Source organism: Phoenix dactylifera, unplaced genomic scaffold, assembly GCF_009389715.1.
Source record: "Phoenix dactylifera cultivar Barhee BC4 unplaced genomic scaffold, palm_55x_up_171113_PBpolish2nd_filt_p 001203F, whole genome shotgun sequence".
NCBI classification, from domain to species: Eukaryota; Viridiplantae; Streptophyta; class Magnoliopsida; order Arecales; family Arecaceae; genus Phoenix; species Phoenix dactylifera.
This window is the reverse complement of record NW_024068538.1, coordinates 1908-23098: the sequence shown is the minus strand read 5'-3', so window position 1 is coordinate 23098 and position 21191 is coordinate 1908. Positions and strand designations below refer to the sequence as shown.

The window sequence follows — 21191 nt, the reverse complement described above, 5'->3', positions numbered from 1 at the left end:
GTTGCCGTGCCTCTGTAGCTTTTGTCTTCGCCCTTCGACTTCCGGCTTCGGCTTTTAGACTAAAGTGATTAAAACATGCCTTGCCTTCCGCCGCTTTCGGATAAGACTAAGTAACCTTACCAAAAACCTGACACGCTATGGCTTGACTTTGAAGCCGCAAGCTTACACGTGTAACTCCAATTAATCACCAAAGGATGCTTTCATATTGACGTGGTTGTACAGGAAGAGCCCCAAACCCTACAGACAGGAAGGAGAGGGAGAGGAAAAGTAACAGGAAGTCTAAGTTTGAGAGCCCTCCTAAGCCCCAAAGAAAGGGGGAACTCCTAAAAGACACAAAAGATGTCCGGTTGTTGGTATCTATTTTCTGACTTCCATGTTGCCGTGCTACGAGTCATTTTAGATAAAAGGAGCTGTACTGAAAAGGCCCGAAGTGTTAATGAAAGCCGCACCATCAACCAAGGCAAAAGCCAGACCTTAAGAAAATGAAAGCCGGAAAGCCTATGAATCTAAAGTGGCAGAAGCTACAGAGGCTAAACAACCCTTGCCCAACTAGAGCGGAACTATCGCCGGTGCTTATGAACATATTTTTGCATTCATTTGATCTTATCTATTGTCGTGAAAGGAGTCTTAAAAAGTGTTCAGTACAGTGACTCAAAGGAAACCCCAACAAAATAATCATTTCTTTCAATACTCACTTGTTACGTTATTGTTATCTTATTAGTTAACAATCCTAATGATTGGATTCATATGTTTAATTCCTTATAGGAAATAAAATAGTAAAATGATTATTCATGGAATGACTATTCATCTATTAAATCCATGACTCGGCTAATCGACGGCCAAGCAAACTAAACAAGAAACCTCCCCGATCTTTAGCAAGTTTGAAATGAAGTCTGGATTTTGGCAGATCCGGATTGCTGAAAAAAGGAGACTTCTTCTCGATGGCATTGGAGCGACTTGATGGTCAAATAGCAGTCTGAGCACAAATAGGGGGCAAGAAGACTCTATGGAAAAATGGTGGTCCAATTCGATGTTGTCTAACGATAAGTTAGAACATAGGTGTGGACTAAATAAATCAATGGATAGTCTTGATGCTATTGGGCATACCAGTAGAAGTGAAGAACCCATTCTAAATGGTACGGAGAAAAACATTCCTAGTCGGAGTGATAGTGGCAGTTATAGTTTCAGAAATGTTGATTATTTATTTGATATCAGGAATATTTGGAGTTTGATCTCTGATGACACTTTTTTAGTTAGGGATAGTAATGGTGACAGTTTTTCTGTATGTTTTGATATTGAAAATCTGATTTTTTAGATTGACAATGATAGTTCTTTTCTGAGTGAGCTAGAAAGTTTTTTTCTAGTTATTTAAATAGTGGGTCTAAGAGAAAATAAGGATTCATTATATTCTAAGTTATATTCTAAAAAAGAAGCATTTTTTATATTTTCTATATCTAATAATATACACGTCCAGCTATATATTTTGTATATACATCTTCCTTTGTAACAAATTAAATATGTAACAAATTAAATATCAATAAATGCTATTCATTACTTATAATTACTTATATTATTACTTATATATATTATTATTATTTATTATTTTATTATAAAGATAATTATTATTTATTATTATAATTATACATGTGTATCCGTAATATTATTGAATCGTTTCATTCGCGAGGAGCTGGATGAGAAGAAACTCTCATGTCCGGTTCTGCAATAGAGATGGAATTAAGAAACAACCATCAACTATAACCCCAAAAGAACCAGATTTCATAAACAACATAGAGGAAGAATGAAGGGAATATCTTATCGAGGCAATCATATTTGTTTCGGCGGATACGCTCTTCAGGCGCTTGAACCCGCTTGGATCACAGCTGACAGATAGAAGCGGGGCGGAGAGCAATGACACGATATGCGCGTCGTGGTGGAAAAATATGGGTACGTATATTTCCCGATAAACCTATTACAGTAAGACCTACAGAAACACGTATGGGTTCGGAAAAGGTGAATATTCCTTGAACCGATAACCATCTTTCGGCTAACCTAGCCTCCTTCGTCCCTCGACTACGCCTTTACCTGACTCACCCTCCGTGGATGAACCTTGCGGAGGAACCCTTAGGTTTTCGGGGCATTGGTAATTAAGTGAAGTACTCCAGATACATAATAACCAGACGAATATGATATTACGATCTTTTCCCAGAATGCAATTGGGTTTTAAGATCACTTCCGGATTTAGGTCTTTTATCAGTTAGTCCTGATAAAGTCCCCAGACGGCGTATTTTTTTGAAACGAGGTCCTCGATAATGAGACATAAAGACTCCTTTTATTTTATTTTATGGATAACGCAATTGCCCAAGCAGCTATTGGGCTGGCTATTGTTTCATCAATCCATCGTAACAGAAAATCAACTCGTATCAATCAATCGAATTTGTTGAATAATTAGTTATGATCATAAGATACATAATATCACATAGAATATTAATCTATTAGATATTCTATTATATTAAATATTTAATAATATAAAAAAAATATATTAAATACATATATAAAATATCAATTTATTTATAAATTGATATTTTATATTAAATTTTAATTTATTCTAATCTAATTTTATTAGAATTAATATATTATTATTATTAATTTTATTATAATTATCATATTATTATATAATATCTTATATAATACCTTATATAATAATTAATATACTTATTTATTTTATTATTATTTTTGTTTTTATTATTATTATTATTATATTATTATTATAAATATATAATATTATTATAAATATATAAAAAATATATAAAATATATACTAAATATATATATATATTTAGTATTGAATTAATTTACTATTGAATAATAAATATTTTCATATTGAATAAATACTTTGAATTAATATTGAAATATTGACCAATTTGTTGGTCAATTTGAATTCACATGTGCAACTCGCATGATCATGGTTGTTGAAAGAGAAATCAAAGTCTCTTGGACCTTTCTCATGAACAGATTTAGAAATATATTGATTCTTAAAATTTTGATAAACCACTGCTTCGTCTGGTGTCTACAATATAAATGTATGTGCAAGTACTGATCTCTGAACCAGAAGCAGCATACTATCGACTTTTATTTTGTTTGGTCAGTAACTACAAATAATAACTAATAATTATTATGGTATGGTATTTATTCCGTCTCAGCCAGGAAAGAGCTTACCGATACCGAGATAGCATTTTTTACTAGTGGCTGAACTGCCAAAAGGGAGATCTTTTCTAACTGCCTTACATCTGTTAGGGACGCAAGCTATACTCAACTATCATCTTTCTGCCTTACATCTTTGACTGATGCTTTGCTATGACCGGAAAGATGTTTGTCGGGGATTTTGTCTCTCGCTCAAACAAATGCTAAGAAAGAAAGCAGTCATTAACCGAACACAATCAGGCAGCTTGCTTGCACGAACGAAACAGCTATAAACAGTTCCTTGTTCCCATTAACAAAACATCCCCTTTTTCTTCGCTCTTCCGGAACCGGTACAGAAATTGGTGCTTTTTCTACTTTGTTTACCTTAGTGACTGGGGGGTTTCGGGGAAAGCCTATGTGGGGTACCTTTCGGGTGTGGGATGCTCGTTTAACTTCTGTATTCATCTTGTTCCTTATTTACCTGGGTGCACTGCGTTTTCAAAAGCTTCCTGTCGAACCGGCTCCTATTTCAATCCGTGCTGGACCGATCGATATACCAATAATAAAGTCTCCAGTCAACTGGTGGAATACATCGCATCAACCTGGGAGCATTAGCCGATCTGGTACATCAATACATGTTCCTATGCCCATTCCAATCTTGTCTAACTTTGCTAACTTCCCCTTCTCCACCCGTATCTTGTTCGTTCTGGAAACACGTCTTCCTATTCCATCTTTTCCCGAATCTCCCTTAACGGAAGAAATAGAAGCTCGAGAAGGAATACCAAAAAAAACCTAGAAAACTCGCTGAGATTGACGATTCTCTCTGTGTTGCATCCATGGCGCTTAATGGTTACAACATTGGCTGGCAAATTGGGGAATACGGCTTTGAGTCGGGGCACCCCGCCCCGGTAGGTGGTGGGATAAGAGATGGAGACTAGAAAAGGCTTGCCGGATGGGGAAGAAAGACTAAGGGGAGAGCCCGCAGTCTAGACTGCATCTCGGGAGTTTGAAGACCATCCCATTTCAACCCGAGCTCAAAAGGCTGCCGAGCTCAGAAGCCGAGCATAGAAGGATGCCGAGCCTAGAAGACCGAGCTCCGAAGGCTGCCGAGCTCATCCAGGCCGAGCTCAGAAGGTCGAGACCAGAAGGTCGAGCACAGAAGGCTACCGAGCTCAGAAAGTTGTCGAGCTCAGAAAGCCGAGTACAGAAGACTGCCGAGATCATCCATGCCGAGCTCAGAAGGCTGAGATCAGAGGGCCGAGCACAAAAGGCTGTCGAGCTCAGAAGGCTGAGACCAGAAGGCCGAGCACAGAAGGCTGCCGAGCTCAGAAGGCTGCTGAGCTCATTCAGGCCGAGCTCAGAAAGCCGAGCTCATGCAGGCCGAGCTCAAAAGGCTGCCGAGCTCAGAAGGCCGAGCACAGAAGGCCGAGCTGACCTCAGAAGGCCGACCTCATCGTCCACATACTGCGGCCATGCCTTGCAACAGCCTCACCGCACCATGCATTACTTGCCGGCCATGCCACGACATATCAACCAGGGACCATACCCTGCTACGACTGTCAACGCCTCACCATTCCCAAGAATGGACTGCACTGCCCGCCATCGCCTCCCATGATGGGAACGGGCCATCTACGGCAACTCATTACTTCACACGCCTATGTCCAATCGTGATGGTAACCCATTAATTTGCCCAGTCACATCACAGGTAACCCTGCCACTCCTCCTATAAAAAGGAAAACTTCTTCCTCCCAAATGAGGGCTTCAGACTTCTACATACAGTCCCTCTCCCTCTCCAAAATTAAGCCCCCCTCTGACTTAAGCATCGGAGGGCCGGCACCGGAAACCCCAGCCACCGACATTTTGCATGTCTCCCAGAGGATGCTGCCCGCCGACGGACCGCCACCCGCCATTCTCGCGCCGGAGCTCCTCCTCCTCAGCCGACAGCCGTCCCCGGGTCCAATTTCCAGCAACACTTGTTATTAAAGCTCTTTCAAAAAAAAGAAAAAAAGATGTGGATTTCCATTCGTGCTTTCTTTGAATATCATTCTTGACACTTCTTGAATTAACTTGAAAAAAATTTCACCTGCACTTGATTTGAAAACTATCTTTGGAATCACATTCAATGTGCTCTCATTATAATTTGTTTTGAAATCATCTTAATTAGCTCTAATCTATGCTCATTAATCTTACCCTGACACTATTGCCTTGAATGACATGATTCATATTCTTGCAATAATTTGACATAAATTAAAATTAGAGTACAAAAAGGGGGAGAAATTAGAGTATATATTGCTTCATGTTTCATTATCTTTTTGATGTTGTCAAAAAGGAGGAGAAATATTTAAGTATATGCTCATAATTTTGAATGCTCTAAGCTTTCAATGGAATATAAATCAGCTTAAATTGAAATATATTGATTGGGTTAAGCTGATTAAATCTAAAGCATTATCATGAAGTATATTTTAAATATGCATATTTTCTACTTCATGCAACTTTGCTATGCATTAGTTCTAGAACATAATCTATTATATATTGCATATACTCCAAGTTTTGTAATCATCAAAAAGGGAGAGATTGCTGACCCAAAGATTGATTTTGATGATCACAAAATTTTAAAGTATAATTACTAATGTTTGTGTTGCAAGAAGAAAGATAATTTGTTTTGTAAGGAACATAGCAAGTTGAAAAATACAAGAAGGCCTCAAAAGCTCTCAAGAAAAGTTGGAAGAAAGCCACACTTCATTGGCCCAAGTTTCAAGTTCAAAGGATTCAACTTGGGGGAGCAAATTCAAAGAAATATTCAAAAGAACAGTCCTCGAATCGACTTCCAAAAAGTACGAGTCAACTCTGGCACAAGCATGGCATTTTGGCACACCCTCGAGCCGTCTCCACAAAGCACGAGATAACTCCCAATCGCTTCAAGACGACTCTCTCAGAGAGACAGAAAGTGGTATTTCGAGTCGCAAAGCGTGAGTCGACTCGAGTCAAGCGCGAGGTGTCTCCCATCCTTCGGACGAAGCACGAGTCGACTTCCAACTATTATGAGTCGACTTCCAACTATTATGAGTCGACCCTCTCAGTCAAGGCAGAGAACTCGTTTTCAACGGACTAAGACGCGAGACGACTTCTGAACCGTGCGAGGCAACTCCAACGAGAATCGACCGATAATCTGTTAGAGGGATCCCGAGCTAGAGCCGACTCTAGAATCATGCGAGATGTCTCCCACTTGAGCCGAACCGACTCCTGGACAGGCGAGACGACTCCACTACGATTGGGATGCATAACGGCTAGTTTTTCTCAACTCCAACGGCTCTATTTCTGTCTCTAATGGCTAGATCTTTGTTTCCATACCATCCAAAGCTATAAAATCAAGGGGAGAGCAAGGGGAGAAGTAGAGAAGGGGGAGAGAACACATAGGAAAGAGATTTCAAAGAGATTTTAAGAGAAACCTCCTAAAAGTACAAAAGGGTCATTTAAAGCAAAAGAGAGAGAAGAAAAGCATCTGAGTGAATCCCAAAGCTTCCTCTCCAACTGTGTGCTACCTCAGTGATCCTCTAGCTCGTGTGAAATTAGAAGAGGGTCAAGTAAAGGAGAAGCCGAGTTTCTTTCATCTGCAAACCTTGTTTGAGGGCTTCTTCTCTTTACTCTATTTGTTTATATTGTTATATCGGCTTATTTGAGAAGCTTGTATTTATTTTAAACTCCTATTCTGATACTTTGTAACTTGTTTAATCCCTTGATTGAATCAATGGGTTAAGGATTGTTGGTGAGCCAGTGAAAACCAACATTGTAGGTTGTAGTTGGTAATCCGAGGAAAACCAACCGGGTTGGATTGTGAGCTCGTGAAAATAGTCGGATTGGTTCTAATCGGTGAGCCTGTGAAAACCGACCGAGTTCATTGTAATTTCGTGAAAACAACAAGTTAGGTTGTGAGCTTGTAAAACAACCGGCTGTAATCTGAGAGATTATAGTGAAATTCCTAAGAGGTCTTGGGGAGTGGATGTAGGTGCTGGGGTGCACCGAACTACTATACACCTTTGTGTTTGTAATGCCTTATCTCTTGTGCTTCTTACCTTACATTCATACTTGATTGTATAATAGCACTAGCTTTATGTCCTATCGATTTATATGTGATTGTTTAGAGCTTGCTTAGCTTCCACTGCATTCATACCATTCACATAGATTAAAATTGATCATACAACTATAAGTTAATTTTAGATCAATTGCATCTTAAGTATTCAAAAAAAAATTGATACGGATTAATTTTAATTAGAAAACCCAATTCACCCCCCTCTTGGTTTGTCACCTTGGGCAATATATTCAGATACGGATTTTGCTGGATGCAAGTTAGATAGGAAGAGCACTAGTGGAATATATCAATTCTTAGGAAACAATTTAGTATCATGGTTTAGTAAAATATAGAATTCAGTAGCGTTATCGATGGTTGAGGCCAATACATTGCAGCCGGAAGTTGTTGTGCCCAAGTACTATGGCTCAAGCAACAACTAGAGGACTATGGAATCAAGCTTGATAAAATTCCTATAAAATGTGATAATACTAGTGCCATCAATCTCACTAAAAATCCGGTTCAGCACTCTAAAGCAAAGCACATTGAAATTAGGAATCACTTCATTAGGGATCATGTACAAAACGGAAATGTAAGTATTGGGCATGTGTGTACCGAGAAACAATTAGCTGATATATTTACAAAACCTCTTAGTGAAGATAGATTTTGCATGCTTAGGAGAGAATTAGGAATATATGATCCCTTTGATTAGAAAAGAAAAGTTGTTTCATGATACGCTCCTCTCATTTCATAAATCCCATGAAACATTGATTAAATCATTGATTTATAGATTGCCTACATGTATATCAATGTCTCATAAAAATCTGGTAAGGATCAGAAAAACGGAAGATTAAAAAAAAAAAATTGGAAAGCCTGAACTGGGGCCGACCCGAGCCCAGAGTGGGGTTGACCCCACATTGAGTCGACCCAATAAAAACTTGGGGTCGACCCGACAGTGGGATCCCCATTTTTAAGGGGGAGCTGTGAGCAACATTAGGTCATTTCTATTCCTTGTACCCTCCAACAAACGTTATTTCCTACTCTCCAATCCCCTTCAAACACTTCCAAACCGTAGGAGATCGCTCTCCCAAGCTGTTAGATCAAGTTCTAGAAAAGGGTTTGGTGAAAATGGGACCCAAATGAGCGATGGCCAAGCGAGCCGGGAGGGTGTCATGCCCATCCATGATAGAGGAGCATCCTAGAGGATCATCTACAGTGCCTCCACGAGCTGAGCCACGTGCAGAGCCTCCTCCACCTTCTTTCCTTTCAGTTCAACTTGCTAGGTATGTGGGGAGATCGGTTACCACAGGTAGAAGGATTCATTCCGAGTTTTTGGATCAAGAGGGATTTCGGTTGGGTGGTTGGATCCAACAACAAGGATGGGAGTATCTTTGCCTCCTAGATTTAAAGACCTACCCAGGATTAGTTCGTGAGATTTATGTTTTCCTATGGGTCGGTCCAAGAGGGCTTATGTCCGAGGTTCGTGGAGTCTGAGTCCGTGTTTCTGAGGAGAGCCTAGGACAATTGCTTCATCTCCCATGTGAGGGTGCTATACCAGACATACCAGAGCACAAGATCAGAGCTCTACAGCTAATTTTGGAGAGAGATGGGATAGATTACTCAAAAAAATTGGTAGCTTGCTCTCTTCCTGCTGAGATGAGGTTGCTTCATAACTTCATTGGTCGGATACTATTTCCGAAGAGCAAGAGATTCGACCATGTGTCTGAGTGTGATCTGGCTATTATGGAGCATGTTATTCAGGGTATTCCCCTGAATCTTCCAACCATGAGATCAGACAGATGCATGAGGCCATATCTAGATCGAGAGTCTCTTGACCATACGGTATGGTACTCATACTGATATTTAGACATCATGACATATGTTTAGAGGGAGAGATCTTCAGAGATTTATTATTTACCGACACCTATACTGCACGATCACTTGTGCGAATGGGCTATGAGAAGGTGGACGGTCAATGGATGCGTGGAGGTGCAGCGGCACATGCACCAGAGCCTGATGTACCAGAGCCTGGAGACTCCATTTCCGAGCCTGAGGTACCTGTCGACCACCCTCCAGCACATGAGGAGGCCGGACCTTCATCATCCACACCTACTGGATATACAAAGGAGTATTGGAGTAGGATGACTGAGATTGTGTCAGCTTAGGTGAGGGGTCTCTCCGATAGCATGATGAGTAGGATGGATAGTATGACGGCTGAGATCAAGGGAGTATCTGCTCAGATGACGAGTCTCACGAACCGGATGACAGCTTTAGAGAGAGAGTTTCATGGTCATCAAGGAGTTCGAGCAGCTGAGTCAGAGGTCTCGGCATAGAGCCAGCCAATTCATAGGGCTCACAGACCCTCATAGTCATATCAATCCAGGCCTCCTCTCACCACCTACACTAGGAGATCTAGAGCCAGATCCCAGTCTTTGGATGCCACTAGACCTACTGATAGCACGGCAGGAGATCATCTAGATTAGCGCCTAGAGTCACTCTAGTCATCTATGTATCTTGCTTTTTGTTGTATGTAAACGATGTTATCTTTACATATTGACAATGTATCTGTTGGGGTTGGAGTCGACTCGCTCGATCTGAAATCGACTCGGTTGTTGCTGGAGTCGACTCATGCTTTACTAGAGACGACTCGCCTACTGTTCAGGATTTGAATTAAAGTGCCGTCCCAACTTGGAGTCGACTCGGTCCAAGCCTAGAGTCGACTCGCCAAGATCTGGAGATGACTCGGCATTTTGAAGATGGCTCGTTCTCAGGATTCCAGAGATCTATTTTTCTGCATTTCTCTCTTGAGTCGACTCGGATCCTCTTGGAGTCGACTCAGCTCTTAGAGCCCGAAAAACCGATCCTCTGTCTGTTGATCTGAGCTGCCTCGGAGTCGACTCGCACTTTGTTGGGGTCGACTCGGCTGACTTGGGAGTCGACTTTGAAACACTTGGAGTCGACTCATTCACAGGATCTCCGAATATGGTTCTCTGCCTTTTGGACTTGCTTTCCTCTGGGAGTCGACTCGCCAAATATCGGAGTCGACTCGTAACCTTCTGGAGTCGACTCGGTAACAAGATCTAAAAACCATCGTTCTGTCTTTCTGTCTGTTATCCTTTGGAGTCGACTCGAAACCGTCGGAAGTCGACTCGGCAAGCATTGGAGTCGACTCGTAATCTTCGGAGTCGACTCGGTGACAGGGTCTGAAATTCATCTTTCTGTCCTTCTGTCTGTTCTCAGTCGGAGTCGACTCGTAGTGTACCGGAGTCGACTCGAGCTTGTGCGAGAACCTCTGAAACACTTAGAGTCGACTCGCAATCTTCCGGAGTCAACTCGAACTTCAGACTTTGGTTCAATTGAGTTCAATCACCTAGCCAAATTACTTTGAACCAAGGCTCGATGCACTTAAACATAAATTCACATATATTCGCCGAAACACTAGATTGAATTCATTAGTATAACATAAGATATACTCAAATGCTTTGAGCTCATCAAAATCAAATAGAGGTTTAATCAATCACTCCACAATCTTCTCCTTTTTGATGATGACAAAACATTGAGTATTTGTAAAGTGAATTGCTCAGACATGAATTGACTTGTAGTAAAGTTTCAAAATGAATTCAAATGTCTAGTCATTTAGTGTATCCAAAATTGAAAGGTATGGGTCAGTAAACTTTGAAATTAAGGCTCCCCCTTTCATTTGAAATTAAATAAGTCTTCAAAGCATACACTCAATTGTTTGGCTTATATTCTTTCAATTTAAATTGCTTATAATTTTGATTCTCCCCCTCAATATTTGCATTCTCTTGTTGGAATTTGTATCCTAAATGTCAATCGTCAGCATATTGATGATTGAATTTTGTAAATGAATTGACAAATTAATAAAGTGTTATTTGGCATTATTCATCATTTCATCTTCAAATGAACTCTTATATGATGAAGTCCTTAGGACTTATGTTATGATAAAGGAGGATTTATCTTTGAGTCCTTAAACTTGTTTGCGACGAAATGGTATGTTGTTACTAGGACGACAACATTATCGAGATTAGGTCGTTGTGTGACATATACGTTGGTTGTCCTCTTAACCAAGGAGTGTGGAGACACTGGTATGCCACACAAGTGAAGTGTAGAAGTACAATTCACTAAACGTGACCAATTCCGGAACGCTCTACTGTCGAGAGATGTTCCGAGTGGATATGGGTATAAGTTTGGCCCTCTGACCTGAGACCGCAACCTGTGACTAGCAAGCAACTCACTGTACTTTGGTACCGGACTACCTGAATTTCTAATTCAGTGACGGAAGGTCACTGGGTGCAGTCAAGTACTTGCGTAGTCAGTTGTGAGTCAAGATGGAATTGACCCTCCTGAAAACAGGAGATAATGTCTTGTGATTAATTTAGCAAAACCTTGGCCAGGGTAATCCCAGTGAGGAGTCACGGGATATCTAAAGTTAATCACATAATGGATGTACTAATTATAGGGTTGACAGTGAGCTCTAAGTCATCCTGGCATTAGGAGTCAAAGGGATTGATTATACAGTAACCATAGTTCAGGGTTCCAGAATATTTGCTTCGCATATATTCGACCTATCCGGACGTCGGGGTACCATTGCTAGATGGTCACATCGATTTGTATAGAAAATTGTTCCTATACTATCGGCTTAGGTTCGAACCTATGAGGTCACACGCATAGAAGATTCCTGATTGATCAAGAAAGCTAGTGAATGATTAAGAATCATTTAGGGGTAATTTGGTCAATTTGATTGGCAAATTATCTTATAAAATAATTAAAGTAATTATTGAAGGATTAATTAGTAATTAAGTTACTAATAAACTCAATTTGATTGAGTAATTGTGCTAAGGATGAGCCAAATTGAATTGGATTCAAGTTTGGGCTCAATCAGGGTTTTGACCTGATTGGATTAGGTCAGAACCAAAAAGGACTTAAGCTGATCAAATTAATTTTAAATTAATTTGTTCTTAATTGGGGATTGACCTAATTGAATTAGGTCCAACACAAAGTAATAATTCAATTTGATTGAGTTTGCATGAGCCAAAATTGAATTGGATTCAATTTGAGCTCAATCAGGGTCTGACCTGATTAGATTGGGTTCAACCAAATTGCTTTGTTTTAATTCGGGTTTGACCCAAATTTGATTAGGTGCAACCCAAAGGGGATTAGGCTCAGATGATGTGGCAATTATTGGTGACATGGAATTGGATTTCATGAATTTTAAATAAACCAAAATTATTGCATGGCACATGGACCCATTGCTTGACACATGGCGACATTGTTTGTTATTTGAATTTTGTTGCTGGTGGTCCAAACCGACGGTGTGAACGGGGTTCCGCCTGAGTTGTCTTGGTTGGTGCTGGTCGCGCTCCACCTTCCGCCAAGGAACCTGCAAACAAGCCTTGCACCACCACCAGGGTGGTGATGGCCCTCCGACGGTCAAGTCAGAGGAGATTGGAGGAGGAGAGATGATAATCACAAGTGGGAGAGAGTGCTCTGGGAGGTATTGCTTACCCCCCCTTCTCCCCCCAGCCGCATATATACCTGGCTGGGAGGTCTCTCAGGGGGTTTGTCGTCGTGGGGCACGATAGAATGGCCACTGACATGGCCGTTACGGGGGCGTCGTGGAGCAGCGCTGGGTACGGTCATGGCAGGGCGTAGTGGAGCTCCGCTTTGTACGGTTGATACAGGAGATCGTGGGCAGCATCGGGTACAGCCGTTGCAGGGAGTAGTGGAGCAGGAGGCCGCGGCGTGCCTCTGGAGAATAGCCTGTCGTTATCAAAAGATCTCCGACTCGGGGTCGGAATGCTGGATCATAGGGCAGCCGACCCGGGGTCGGGCTGCGAAGCCGAGGAGGTCCGACTCGGGGTCGGAGTGCTGGATCATAGGGCAGCCGACCCGGGGTCGGGCTGCGGAGCCGAGGAGGTCCGACTCGGGGTCGGAGTGCTGGATCATAGGGCAGCCGACCCGGGGTCGGGCTGCGGAGCCGAGGAGGTCCGACTCGGGGTCGGAGTGCTGGATCATAGGGCAGCCGACCCGGGGTCGGGCTGCGGAGCCGAGGAGGTCCGACTCGGGGTCGGAGTGCTGGATCATAGGGCAGCTGTAGCTTTCCTGGATACGCGTGCCGATCACGTGGGGCATGGCGGCTCAATTCCCCCATAACAGTAGCCCCCCACTTCCGAGCCTGGAACCAGAAGGGGAACAGGTGAAGGGAGTGATGTTTCGAGATTGCCGCCATCCTTCGGAGAGGCGCGCGCGCTTCAAGCTTCCCGCCTTCTTTATGGCGTATGGCGGTTGCTGCTGACCTGGCAACCTGAGGATTTCGGCGGACATCCTTCCTTAATGGTGTCGATTCGCCTTTGGGGTGCGAGCGACCCTTCGGCGGCCAGGCGTCTTCTGGCGTCATCGAGGTGTCACTTGCCCTTTCGCTTATTTAATCGGGGGCCCTCCCCCGTCCGTCTTCTTCTTTACGGACATTTTCGAGTTTCTCCTTTGCGCTACCATTGTTGCCGCCGAAACGTTCGCTTGCTTTTCCTTTGACGCTCTCGGAGCCGTTCTTCCTCCTCTTCAAGTGAGTTTCCCACTCTTCTACTTTGAGCTCTTCATACTTTTTCTTTTTGTACTAGTGCACCCCAGTCGTTCCGGCCGTTCCCTCCTTCTTGACCCCGTCCTGACCGTAGATTGGCCATTAGGGATGGGCGAAGTGGGAGCAGATAGCATCAAGTCAAAACTGGTCGCCGAGGACTTAGACGGATTTGTGGCTCGGTACCACCTTCCCGAGGCCTGCAATGTCACGCTCCCAGGGCCTGAGGAGAGGATGTCTCATCCTCCTCGAGGGAAGATCGCCATCAATGAGGGCATCCTCCAGGCCGGGTTCCGCTTTCCCCCTTCAGACCTAGTCTTACAGGTGCTCCGGGATTTAGGAATGGCACCGACGCAACTGGTGCCGAACTCGTGGCGTGCTCTGACGGTCTTCCAGGTTCTCTGTCGCTTGCATGCGATTCCCGCCACCTTGAACGTTTTCTGGGAGCTCTACGGCCTGAGCGGCCACCCCCAGGACAAAGGGTGGTGGTGCTTCGCAGCGCGGCGAGGGTGCGGCCTTGTCAAGGAGGGTCCTACCTCCATTCACCACTGGAAGGAGCGCTTCTTTTTCGTTGATGCAGACCCCTCCTGGGAAATCAGGGCAATCTGGGGGACGCCGGTGAAGTCCCCAATTGGCCTGTCGAAGTTGTCGAGGGAGGAATCCGAGGGCGTCGCCGCCTTGAAGGGGTTGGTCGCCGAGGGCCAGCTTCCCCCGGTGGGCCGCCTTATTTCTGAGGATACCTTGGTGAACGTCGGTTTGAGCTCGGTCCCCACCGACCGTGAGTCCGCCATCGTTTCTTTAGCTCTTTTCTTCTCTTTCGTTCCTTCTTCCTTTAGCTCTTGGTTGCTTCTTGCTGACTTTTGATTCCCGAAGTTCTTCCGGCGCTAGGCCAGGCATCCGAGGGTTAAACCTCAGGAAACTCTTCCGGCGCTAAGCCAGGCATCCGAGGGTTAGGCCTCAGGAAATTCTTCCGGCGCTAAGCCAGGCATCCGAGGGTTAGGCCTCAGGAAATTCTTCCGGCGCTAAGCCAGGCATCCGAGGGTTAGGCCTCAGGAAACTCTTCCGGCGCTAAGCCAGGCATCCGAGGGTTAGGCCTCAGGAAACTCTTCCGGCGCTGAGCCAGGCATCCGAGGGTTAGGCCTCAGGAAACTCTTCCGGCGCTAGGCCAGGCATCCGAGGGTTAGTCCTCAGGAAATTCTTCCGGCGCTAAGCCAGGCATCCGAGGGTTAGGCCTCAGAAAATTCTTCCGGCGCTAGGCCAGGCATCCGAGGGTTAGGCCTCAGGAAATTCTTCCGGCGCTAAGCCAGGCATCCGAGGGTTAGGCCTCAGGAAATTCTTCCGGCGCTAAGCCAGGCATCCGAGGGTTAGGCCTCAGGAAACTCTTCCGGCGCTAAGCCAGGCATCCGAGGGTTAGGCCTCAGGAAATTCTTCCGGCGCTAAGCCAGGCATCCGAGGGTTAGGCCTCAGGAAACTCTTCCGGCGCTGCGCCAGGCATCCGAGGGTTAGGCCTCAGGAAACTCTTCCGGCGCTAGGCCAGGCATCCGAGGGTTAGTCCTCAGGAAATTCTTCCGGCGCTAAGCCAGGCATCCGAGGGTTAGGCCTCAGGAAATTCTTCCGGCGCTAAGCCAGGCATCCGAGGGTTAGGCCTCAGGAAACTCTTCCGGCGCTAAGCCAGGCATCCGAGGGTTAGGCCTCAGGAAATTCTTCCGGCGCTGAGCCAGGCATCCGAGGGTTAGGCCTCAGGAAACTCTTCCGGCGCTGAGCCAGGCATCCGAGGGTTAGGCCTCAGGAAATTCTTCCGGCGCTAGGCCAGGCATCCGAGGGTTAGGCCTCAGGAAATTCTTCCGGCGCTAGGCCAGGCATCCGAGGGTTAGGCCTCAGGAAATTCTTCCGGCGCAAAGCCAGGCATCCGAGGGTTAGGCCTCAGGAAATTCTTCCGGCGCTAAGCCAGGCATCCGAGGGTTAGGCCTCAGGAAATTCTTCCGGCGCTAGGCCAGGCATCCGAGGGTTAGGCCTCAGGAAATTCTTCCGGCGCTAAGCCAGGCATCCGAGGGTTAGGCCTCAGGAAATTCTTCCGGCGCTAAGCCAGGCATCCGAGGGTTAGGCCTCAGGAAATTCTTCCGCTCGCTGGTCGGCCAAGGCTGGCGCAAGCCGAAGCGACCGGTCGGGGCTTCCGGCTAGTCTGCTCCCGGGATGATCATCGGGTTAGCCAGGCATCTGAGGGTTGTCAAGCCTCAGGAAAATTCCGCTCGTTGGTCGGCCAAGGCTGGCGCAAGCCGAGGCGACCGGTCGGGGCTTCCGGCTAGTCTGCTCCCGGGATGATCATCGGGTTAGCCAGGCATCCGAGGGCCGAGCCTCGGGAGATTCCACTCGTTGGTCGGCCTAGGCTGGCGGCAAGCCGAGGCGACCGGTCGGGGCTTCCGGCTAGTCTGCTCCCGGGATGATCATCGGGTTAGCCAGGCATCTGAGGGTTGTCAAGCCTCAGGGAAATTCCACTCGTTGGTCGGCCTAGGCTGGCGCAAGCCGAGGCGACCGGTCGGGGCTTCCGGCTAGTCTGCTCCCGGGATGATCATCGGGTTAGCCAGGCATCTGAGGGTTGTCAAGCCTCAGGGAAATTCCACTCGTTGGTCGGCCTAGGCTGGCGCAAGCCGAGGCGACGGTCGGGGCTTCCGGCTAGTCTGCTCCCGGGATGATCATCGGGTTAGCCAGGCATCTGAGGGTTGTCAAGCCTCAGGGAAATTCCACTCGTTGGTCGGCCTAGGCTGGCGCAAGCCGAGGCGACCGGTCGGGGCTTCCGGCTAGTCTGCTCCCGGGATGATCATCGGGTTAGCCAGGCATCTGAGGGTTGTCAAGCCTCAGGGAAATTCCGCTCGTTGGTCGGCCAAGGCTGGCGCAAGCCGAGGCGACCGGTCGGGGCTTCCGGCTAGTCTGCTCCCGGGATGATCATCGGGTTAGCCAGGCATCTGAGGGTTGTCAAGCCTCAGGGAAATTCCGCTCGTTGGTCGGCCAAGGCTGGCGCAAGCCGAGGCGACCGGTCGGGGCTTCCGGCTAGTCTGCTCCCGGGATGATCATCGGGTTAGCCAGGCATCCGAGGGCCGAGCCTCGGGAGATTCCACTCGTTGGTCGGCCTAGGCTGGCGCAAGCCGAGGCGACCGGTCGGGGCTTCCGGCTAGTCTGCTCCCGGGATGATCATCGGGTTAGCCAGGCATCCGAGGGTTGTCAAGCCTCAGGAAAATTCCGCTCGTTGGTCGGCCAAGGCTGGCGCAAGCCGAGGCGACCGGTCGGGGCTTCCGGCTAGTCTGCTCCCGGGATGATCATCGGGTTAGCCAGGCATCCGAGGGCCGAGCCTCGGGACATTCCACTCGTTGGTCGGCCACTTGTCGCTCGCCGCCCATCGGGGTTTCTCTGTGCCCAGCCGCGACCGTGTTTCTCCTCTCCTCCAAGCGTTGCCTGGGGGGAACACGAGAAGGGTATTAAACGCTAATTAATGCGTTACCTGGGAAATCGGATCGCCAGTTGCTGCTGGTGAGGAGTGTTAGTTGAGCGGCCGCGATACGCGGGTTCTTCGAGGAGGATGCGGCCTGGGCGCGAGCGGAGACACGTGGACCTAGGGGTATACGTCACCCGGATCGTCCTTTTTAAATTGTCTTTCTGGCCTTGTTGTTCTACTGGTAATACATCCGCAGGTTAGCGGAATTCCAGCCCCTTGGAATTTCTCGGCCATCTAGGGCTTCCAACTGGTAGGAGCCAGGTCGGTTTACCCAACGAACTTTATACGGGCCTTCCCAATTTGGCGCTAGCTTCCCACCTTCCGTAGGTTGAGATGCCTTAGCTCGCCTCAGCACCAGATCTCCAATTCTGAAAAGCTTCGGTCGGACTTTGGAATTGTAATATCGGGCCACCCTCTGCTGATACATTGCCATCCGTACCTGAGCCATTTTCCTTGCCTCTTCCAAGAGATCCAAGTTCCCTCGGAGTTGCTCTGAATTGGCCTCGGGTCGGTGCGCGGCCACCCGAGGCGAGGGGAGTCCGAGCTCCACGGGGGCAACGGCTTCCGTGCCATAGGTTAGGCTGAAAGGCGTCTCTCCAGTAGGAGTCCGTTGTGTGGTCCGATACGCCCAAAGGACATTCTCGAGTTCCTCGACCCAAGCTTGCCCCGTCCGGCCGATCCGCGCTTTGATACCTTGGAGGATTGTCCGATTTGTGACCTCGGCCTCGCCGTTGGTTTGGGGATGCGACACGGATGTGAACCGATGCTCGATCCCGAATTCCTCGCAGAAGTTCCGGAAGTGCTTGTTATCAAAACTGTCGACCGTTATCCGAGATGAGGACCCGAGGTACTCCAAATCGGACAATGATGTTCTTCTTCACGAACTTCCGGACTTGTGCCTCCGTGATGGTGGCCAGTGGCTCTGCCTCCACCCACTTGGTGAAGTAGTCGATGGCGACAATCAAAAATTTCCGCTGGGCCGAAGCGACGGGGAATGGTCCGAGGATATCCATTCCCCACTGTGCGAAGGGCCAGGGCGCGGTGATTGGCGCCAAGGGGACAGAGGGGACTCTCTGGACGTTGGCGTGGCGCTGGCAGGCGTCGCATTTCCGCACGTGGTCCTTCGAGTCCTCCAACAAGTCGGCCAATAGTAGCCTTGCCTCATGATCTTATGCGCCAAGGACCTAGCCCCCAAGTGCGATCCGCAGATGCCTTCGTGGGACTTCGCCGAGGTGTAGGCCGCTTCCGCGGGGCGGAGGCACCTTAAGAGGGGGCGGTAAACGAGGTCCGATACAGCCTCTCTTCATAAAGTACGTAGTGGGCGGACTTCTTTACAAGCCGCCGGGCCTGATCTTCGTCTTCAGGGGAGGATTCCTTCGGCGAGGTAGGCGACGAGCGGGTCCATCCAAGACGGCTCCGGATCAATTGCCATCACCGCTCCAGCCCCGTCAATGCTCGGGGCATCCAGGGTCTCCAGGTAGATTGCCTCGACAAGTTGTGCGCGTCTGCGTCCACTAGGCGGGACAAACCTGTCGGCCCTGGCATTTTCGCTCCTCGGGACCTGCTGAATGTCAACACTGCCGAGGTCGGGGAATGAGTGTTTGCACCTTCCGGACGTAGCTCTGCATGGTCCGGGCTCCGCGCCTCGAACTCCCCTCGAACCTGCCCCGACCACCAGCTGGGAGTCGGTGAAGACTTTCAGACGCCGGATGCCGAGCTCCTTGGCGAGTTTGAAGTCCCGCGACTAGGGGCCTCGTACTCCGCCTCATTGTGGTCCACTGGAATCCGAACCTCAAGGCATACTCGGCTATCACTCCATCGGGATTGGTGAGGACCAGCCCAGCCCCTCCACCTTCAGGGTTCGACGACCCGTCAATGTGGAGCGTCCAGATCGGGAGATCGAGGCTGGGTGTCTCCGGCGGCTTAGGTTCCGCCTCCTGCACAGTGCACTCAGCGAGAAAGTCCGCGAGCACCTGGGCCTTGATGGCTGGTCGGGGCTGGTAGCGGATGTCGAACTCACCAAGTTCTACTGCCCACTTCACCAGCCGTCCCGCATTCTCTGGATTGCTTGAGAATCTGCCGCAGTGGTTGATCGGTCAAAAGGGTGACAGAATTGAGCCTGGAAATAGGGGCCGAAGCCTCCTGGTCGCAGTCAGCAGCGCGAAGGCGATCTTCTCAGCCTTCGTTGTTACCGCGTCTCGGCATCCCGGAGGACTCGGCTGATGTAGTATACAGGCTTCTGAAGTCTTGCCTCTTCCCGAACCAGTACTGCGCTGACTGCGGTTGGGGAAGACCGCCAGGTAAAGGTAGAGCATCTCCCCCTCTTGCGGCTTGGACAGCAGGGGAGGAGACGCCATGTACTCCTTGAGCTGGTCGAACGCCGCATGACATTCGGGCCGTCCAGAGGAAGTCTTTTGGGCGCTTCAACACCTTGAAGAATGGTTGGCGGCGTTCGGCCGACTTTGCCACAAATCGTGCGAGCGCGGCGACCCTTCCAGCGAGCTCCTGAACCTCCTTCACTTTGGTCGGAGGGGACATATCTTGGATGGCTTTGATCTTGTCCGGGTTGGCCTCGATCCCGCGCTGGTTGACAATGAAACCGAGGAACCTCCCGGCCGAAGCACCAAAAGCGCACTTCGCTGGGTTTAGCTTCATGCGAAACTTTCGCAAGGTGGTGAAAGTCTCCTCCAGATCTGCAATGTGCTGGTCTGCATGGCGGCTTTTTACCAGCATATCGTCCCACGTACACCCTCCATATTCGGGCGACTTGCTCCTTGAAGATTTTATTGACGAGGCGCTGGTAAGTGGCGCCAGCGTTCTTCAGACCGAAGGGCATTACCTTTGTAACAGTACAGCCCCCGGTCTGTTATGAAGCAGTTTTCTCCCTCGTCCTGTGGAGCCATCATTATTTGGTTGTAGCCGGAAGAAGCGTCCATAAAAGACAGTAGCTGATATCCGGAAGTCGCGTCGACCAGTTGGTCTATCCGTGGGAAGCGGAAAGCTATCCTTGGGGCACGCCTTGTTCAGGTCGGTGTAGTCGACGCACATCCTCCACTTTCCCGCTCGCCTTCCGACAAGTACGACGTTTGCCAAGCCACTCGGGGGTAGCTCACCTCTCTTATGAAACCTGCCTCCAAGAGTTTGTCTACCTCCTGTCGACCCACCCGGATCCGATCCGGGGCACAGTGTCTCTTCTTTTGCTTTACTGGGTCGGTGGGTCGGGTCGACGTTGAGGGCGTGAGAAACGACCTCCGGGTCGATCCCAGGTACATCGGCCGCCGACCAGGCAAACACATCTGCATTGGCTCGGAGGAATTCCACTAACCGGAGCCGAGCTTCCAAGTCGAGGTTGGCACCGACCCGGACCGTGCGGTACCGGGCGGCCTTCTTCGAGGGGAACTTCGATTACGCCCTCGGCCGGCTCCCCGTGCCGCAAGGCCACTTCATCTCTGGCGTCAAGTGACTCGACGCTTAGGGCCTCCATGGGCTTCTCCCTTTGAGAGTTGGCTAGGAAACACTGCCGTGCGGTCGGCTGGTCACCTCGGACTCTCCAATCCCGGCCGCTGTGGGGAACCGCATGAGCAAATGGTAGGTAGAAAACCACCGCGCGAAGGGCGTTCAGTCCGGCGTCGTCCGAGGATAGCGTTGTAGGCCGAGGGACACGGACGACCAAGAACCCGAGCCGCACCGTGGCTTCTGCGGTTGCAATGCCCGCAGTCACAGGCAAGCTCTGATGACACCTTCGGCCGAGATAGCGTCTCCACGTGAATCCTATGAGGGGGGTGGATGTTTTGTGCAACAATTGTCGGGAAAAAGCCCATCTTTTGGAAGGCCTCGTTAATACAAAATATCAGCTGAGCT

The 21191-nt window shown here is 48.2% G+C and overlaps 1 protein-coding gene across 1 annotated transcript; it reads left to right on the top strand.

Annotated features, from left to right (window-relative positions):
- Positions 1–3353: 3353 nt before the first annotated feature.
- Positions 3354–4117, top strand: LOC120108165 (putative cytochrome c biosynthesis ccmC-like mitochondrial protein). Its single transcript, XM_039121750.1, is given in 3 exon segments — positions 3354–3367; positions 3441–3960; positions 3962–4117. Coding segments are annotated over 3 exon segments (690 nt in total).
- Positions 4118–21191: the final 17074 nt, after the last annotated feature.